General features: G+C 38.8%; 1 protein-coding gene across 1 annotated transcript in view; it reads right to left on the bottom strand.

Annotated features, from left to right (window-relative positions):
* Positions 1 to 6,530, bottom strand: part of LOC101295505 — a 47,035-nt gene that overhangs the window by 35,898 nt on the left and 4,607 nt on the right. Inside the window, exons 5-9 of the mRNA XM_004296281.1 lie at positions 6,092 to 6,220; positions 5,680 to 6,015; positions 5,551 to 5,622; positions 2,207 to 2,211; positions 1,583 to 1,668 (exon numbers count right to left, since the gene is read on the bottom strand). Of these exons, the coding sequence (XP_004296329.1) occupies positions 1,583 to 1,668; positions 2,207 to 2,211; positions 5,551 to 5,622; positions 5,680 to 6,015; positions 6,092 to 6,220 (628 nt within the window). The remainder of the gene's footprint in view (positions 1 to 1,582; positions 1,669 to 2,206; positions 2,212 to 5,550; positions 5,623 to 5,679; positions 6,016 to 6,091; positions 6,221 to 6,530) is intronic.

Here is a 6,530-nt window from a genome sequence, read left to right as displayed (position 1 = left end):
ATATATGAAATAATCCTCAACAAAGCATTTGAAAATCTTGTTTTCACAAAAGATTATAATTACCATCACCGCATAGGAACATCCGAATATGAGATCACAACGAAAAACTTCGATAGAGAATGTAATTAAGGAGAAACTGAATTCATGATTAAGGCTCTTGACCCAGATTTGTAAAGCTTTAGAAATAGAATTGTGGTCGATGCTGGATTGAGAAATTCAAGCACTCTTGCATCTCCCACACTATTTCTTCCTCTTCTTCTCTTTGTGAATTTATGCCTCAAATCAATTATTCCTTAATAAATTGTGTTTGCTTTACCTCCAAATCATTGTATTGTTCATGAAACAAAATTCTGGTAATAGAAGAGAGAGAGAGACAGAGAGAGGTGTTGGGTATGATGTTTTGAAGATTTGCTGAGTGTAAATAGATAAAGGGGCAATTTAGGAAAATGTGTGACAAAAATTGAAGTGTTGGTATAATTAGTAATTTGCCGGATACATTTAGAAGCACCCTTCGGATATACGAAACTATTTTTAGTAATTTTTAGATATTAAAATAATTTAAGAAAACTAGAAAATCACATGGGTGATCTGGACCGTTCAGTTTATCCATGATCAGATCTGTTCATAATGAGCCTCTTCATTCTTCAACCTAGATCGACGACTCGTCGACCTGAAAACGTTAGGCCCAGACCTGAGATTTTTAGACCTGAGTCGAACTTTCAAATTTTGGCCCTCAAAATATAGTATTCATTCAATTTTATTTTCTCTTTTTAAGAAACACACAAAAACTTTCACAGACTAAAACTATAAACTCAAAATCTAACCTAAAAAAACAATAGAAATTCTATTTATATTAAAAATCATATTAATACAACAAATCTCTTACTTAGACTGCTCATTTTTTCTAAAATAGCAACTAATAATAGTAATATAAGGGTAAGATTTTATTTTTATATTCATTTTTTGCTTTTGTAATTTAACACCACCCTAATTGGATGCTTTTAATTATTTTTTGTTGTTTTTAACTAAACTAATATGATCACAGAAAGAAAAAAGAAAATTTTGGGCCCTTTAAGGCTCCGGACCCTAATCTATCGACTCTTAAAACTCTATTTAGGTACGGGTCTGGAAACCGTGACCGATGATTCGAGCCTCTTCGTCGGCCGCGGACCACGACTTTCCCCCTAGGTGCCATGATGACGAGGGGCAGCTGCGGAGGGGACATCAGAGACTTTGGCTGATGTTCTTGGGGGAGAGACTAGGAGTATAAATCTTGGGAGCAAGGGAACTTGGGGAACCTTTGAGATCTAATCAAATAATGAACATTTAGCAACGCAGCACCATGAGGCCTCATGTAGCTTATGGCTCAGAGGCTGGGTTTCGGGGGAGCAATGTTTTGGAGCAGGGAGGATGGAGGGACGCTGGGTTTGATCTTTTTACTGTAGTTGCTTGGTTTTTACCGTAGTTTGATTTTTTTGATCACTAACGAACGTGACAGTTAGTAATATATAATCGGTTCAAGTGCAACAAATCAAATCGAGGAATTAGTGACACTTCATTGGACGTTCAAACTACCATCCACCCGTTTCATCGATTTCGCAACTAAATCCTTGAGCATTGACCGCTTCTGTTGAACAAGAAGGAGGACTACGTATATTAATTCCCGAAGTTGACATAGATGGATTTCAAATTGCTCTATCCCAAATAACTATGGCTCTCCGGTTAGGCGTTCTCTTTGGCCTCCTACTTGTTCTTAGCAGTACAGGGATAAATGGACATAGTAGCCGGAAAGCTTCACCCCAAAAGAAGTCACGTAATTATACTTCCTTCAGCCGGAGCAATTTTCCGGCAGGTTTCGTGTTCGAGACAGCTTCCGCGGCATACCAGGTATCCTTTAGGTTCTGATTTCTCTGAATTAATGTGCGTAGTACACCTGCAGGAGATCGATGGTCAATCATACATGGCTGAATTTGATATAATTGTGTTCTATTTTTAGTTCGAGGGGGCTGCAAACCAAGACAAGGTGGTACAGGACCATGTGTATGGGACGCCTTTGCTCACAAGTATCCAGGTGATCTCTTACTCCAAAATACTTGCATAGAAACTCAAATGTTACTTGCGCTTGGTGTCCGATACTCCGATAGATCGATAAATAGATTCATGACTGATATGAGGAGAAACTATATTCTCTTCTGCTTTCTAAAATTTCTTCTTTGTTTTGGTTCGGGGTGAAATATATCAGAGAAGATGAAGGACCATAGCAGTGGAGATGTGGCAACTGATCAATGTCATCGGTACAAGGTACGTTATCGAGTACATTAAAGGAACATCAACAAGGTTTTCTTACATGCTTATTATATATAAGATCAAATGATTATTCTTTTTTCATAATTCTCCATATAGGAAGATGTGAAGATGCTTAAGGATATGGGCTGGGATGCTTACATTCTCAATCTTATGGTCTAAGTTGTTACCAAGTAAGATCATCAAATTGATTGATTACAACGGACACACCACTCTTTTCTATATTCTTCGACTGAAGTAACTAATTTGGATCATGATAATTATATATATTGATCAGAGGGAAAGCTAAGTGGTGGTGCTAACCAGGAAGGGATCACATATTATAAGAATCTCCTCAACGAGCTTCAAGCCAATGGTAGATCTCATGAGCTTATCCATATATAGAATGATAACTTGCACATATCCTCCGTTCTTTTCCTCATTCGCAAAAAAATTGAATGCAGGTCTAAAGCCCTTCGTCACACTCTTCCATTGGGATACGCTACAAGCTTTAGAGAGGAATTCGGTGGCTTCCTAAGCCCTCAAATTGTGTACGTCTAGTTCCCCAAAGTAAAAACAGATACCACAAAAGTGACCGGGGAAAGAATAATGTAAAGTGAACAACTATTTCAGATTCCACCTTAAGCGGCAAATGATGTAGCACATCAACATACTTTGTGATACAGCCTGTACCCAGAAATGTCAGTTACCTAGCGTTAGTTGGAAAGAAAAACATTTACGTATTTAAAAATGGTCGCGAAAAATTGGACAAGCTTTGCAAAAGATCAGGATGCTGGATGTTCATTCATTAGTAGTTTTTGGTCATAACTAGCATTTCATTCTGATCATTGTTCTTATATATGGAATGTGCAGGAATCATTTCCAAGACTTTGCAGAGCTCTGCTACAAAGAATTTGGTGATAAAGTCAAGCACTGGACTACACTAAATGAGCCACTTACCTACAGCGTCAGTGGTTATGCGACCGGGGCAGATGTTCTGCTTGGCAAAACCCTAAATGCACCGGTGGCGATTCAGGGAGAGAGCCATATTTAGTGACACATCACCTACTTCTAGCTCACGCCGCCGCCATGAAAGTGTACAAAGAGAAATTTGAGGTGATCCATAAACATGACTACATCCCTATGCTAAAAGATTTTCATGTCATCACTACTCACTACTATGTGCACTGTTTAATCAAAGACTTAATCAGACATTGTTGAACAGGCAAAACAGAAGGGTTTGATAGGGATATATAGTGCTTAACACAGGATGGTTTGTGCCATATTCTGACTCAAAGCGTGACAAAGATGCTGCACAACGAGCAATAGACTTCAGATGTTGTCTATGAAATCCATGAGATCAGTAATCCTACCTCGATCGACGTTGGAGACCGCAGGCAAGTGACATAGCTCATGCAGTACTTGAAGAACTCTCTCTTTTCCATGAATAGCAAAAGTCTGGTTCATGGCGATTGCCACATCTCTCATCCATGCATCAACGATTGGATCAATGTTGAAACCATAGGCCAGCTGTTGGAAGAGTGGAAAAAGTATTTCTTGGCTCAGAAGAGAATGTTGCAGTATGCCATGAAGATTAACCTGGAAAATGTTGAAAACAATTATCAAACTGACAATCCATCACCACTTTAGATAATAACCACCAAAAGATCATCAAATCATACCTCATGACATAACCAATATACAATGCCAATATCATTTCTTTGTAGAGCACTCCTGAAAGCGACCTCATACTTGCTTTCAAGCACCAACCTTCGCAGCTCCTCTCTTGGATCCAATGAAACCTCAACCTATCATGCATATACCAAATGCTTCTTGAGATCAACACAGCCAAATAAGGAGTCATCAGATGAACAAACCTAAGATAGAGCAAACCTTCTCGTGGAAACCACCGGTTACTTGACTGCCTAGGGGATTTACCGCACTTAAATTTCCCCCTCCAACTACGAGATCCAATAAATAGCGGTGGCCACCAGCCAGTTCTGTGCTTAGGAATTGAGTAGTTGATGATACGGACTTAATAATGTCCTGTAAAATACAACACAATGGAATGTCACACCTACTTGCAGATAGAACCGTACACCATAGTGAACCTAGAGCACACAATAGAAAGCAAAGCTAGAAATTTTCCCATTCCAAGAAAGATAACAACCAGTGAAAGCATAAGCGAAGAAGATTTTGTCAATAATTAAACTATTAAAAGAGAAAAAGGACTGAGTATAAGCATACACACCCTTATAGAATTGGCCAAAGGTGAATGCACAGACTCAAAATGCTGCTGCTCGGCAGTCTGTAATTTAGCAATTACTTTCTGATACATGGCATCACATGACTTTTCAATAGCAGGTACCATTGAAGCTTCTATGCTAGACTTGAGAGCATCCTATATGAAAAGGTCACACATATAACTAGTTGAAAGGTTCACTAAACCAAATCAATCGCCTGTTGATATTTAAATCACAAATGCAAAAAAATTACTAGGAGCCTTAAACATACCCGAAGAGATTGGTTACCCGGATTTTCAAAATCCAACTGGATTTGCCTGTGTACAGTAGCTTCAAGGACTGATTTCTCCAATTTCTGAAAGCAATTGGATAAAGCCAACTGCAGAGCATCAGCATTGTCTTTTATGGCCTTCTTCCTCATTGTCATATGCTCTTGCAATTCTTTTTGCAAGTCTTTTTGCTTAATCTCCAGCTGCGCATATGATGAAAAGCCATAGTTAACAGAAAAAATAATGGACAAGAAAAAAGGTTTGATTACACAAAACACAACCATAAAACATCCAAACATAGAACCTTTTGCTCATCCCATGATATAGGCAGGCGAAATGGGACAAGAAAGATCATATTGATATACCAGTTCACCAAATAATAAATAACTTGAAGATCGACTTAAACGGCAGTAGCATAATTTTAGAGAAGATACTAGGTCTGCTTCACTGAGTTAAGCTGAAAATAGTTAGTGTGCCAAACACAGGTGCAAGATAATTGAAATTCCAAATTCTTCAGCACTCACCTGATCCATCTCATCCCGCATGGCCTTAATTTGAAGAACTGCAGTGTTGACTTTTAACTCAGGATTACCCTCATCACTGTTATCAACCACTTCATGGAAATTTGCATCCCCCCCAGTGTTGTTGTCAATCGAGTACTCATTAACTTGTTGGTCACCACTATGGGTGCCATCTGTCAGGCTTCTTATACCAGGCAGTTTCCCAGGTCTCGATGCTGAATTAGTTGACATCACCAGCGGGGGAGGTAAACACTTCGATATGTCCAAATCATACTGTTGAATGGCTCGTGTCTGGACACAATAAACCTGAACGATTTGTTCACCATGAGGAGATATACTTGTCCCCGTAAAGATACCATAAACCTGAACGATTTGTTCACCATGAGGAGATATACTTGTCCCCGTAAAGCTCAAAACAGGCATTGCAACAGTAAATTCTACTATGTAATCCATGTGTGTAGCTGCTGGCTCACCACCAAAGTCTATGTGCACGGCATATATGGCCTCCTTCTTAGCATTTGCAAGTAAAAGAAGGCCAGCTTGTGACAATGCTATGACTTGATTAAAGAATGCATCCTCAACTCGAGGTTGAGCAGAGCTCTTTAACTCTAAGGTCTGGGTACATTTCCATGATTCATCATCACTGGTAAGCACTTCAGTTGCTGAGGACCAGATCTTCACTTCCCGATTAAGTGGGCCCTGTATAATTACACTTCAGCACACTAGGACAGACAACACCTTTTGGTACTATGTAAATAAATCAACGATCACTTACCACTGTTACAAGTATGATGTGATCTGGTTTGTTGGGAGCTGTCATAAATATAGACGAATAAACAGGAAGGCCACCATAGGGTCTCAGTACTATAAGTGGTTGTGTCTTGCGATCATCCCAGATCTTTATCTGTATCAACCAAGTATACGACTCAGAAAACTTTTATCAATCAACAATTTAGGAAATAATTATACATGCCTATATGGAATGTGTGAGGGTGTCTGTATATATTTGCCAGAACATGCTCATGTATTAGAACCCATGACCAACTCTAAACAAAGATAAAATTACAATTTCAAAATAAATAAATATACATGAACCCTAGTTGTTCCATAAATGATGTATAACTTACCCACCAATGCAGTATGCGGCAGGAAACGATTTCAGAAACCCAAATTATGAGGGTGTCGATTGGCACACCAAAAAAAAAAAAAGAAAA

This window comes from Fragaria vesca, linkage group LG3 (assembly GCF_000184155.1).
Source record: "Fragaria vesca subsp. vesca linkage group LG3, FraVesHawaii_1.0, whole genome shotgun sequence".
NCBI lineage: Eukaryota > Viridiplantae > Streptophyta > Magnoliopsida > Rosales > Rosaceae > Fragaria > Fragaria vesca.
The sequence above is the reverse complement of the archived record's forward strand: the minus strand, read 5'-3'. Positions and strand labels throughout refer to the sequence as shown.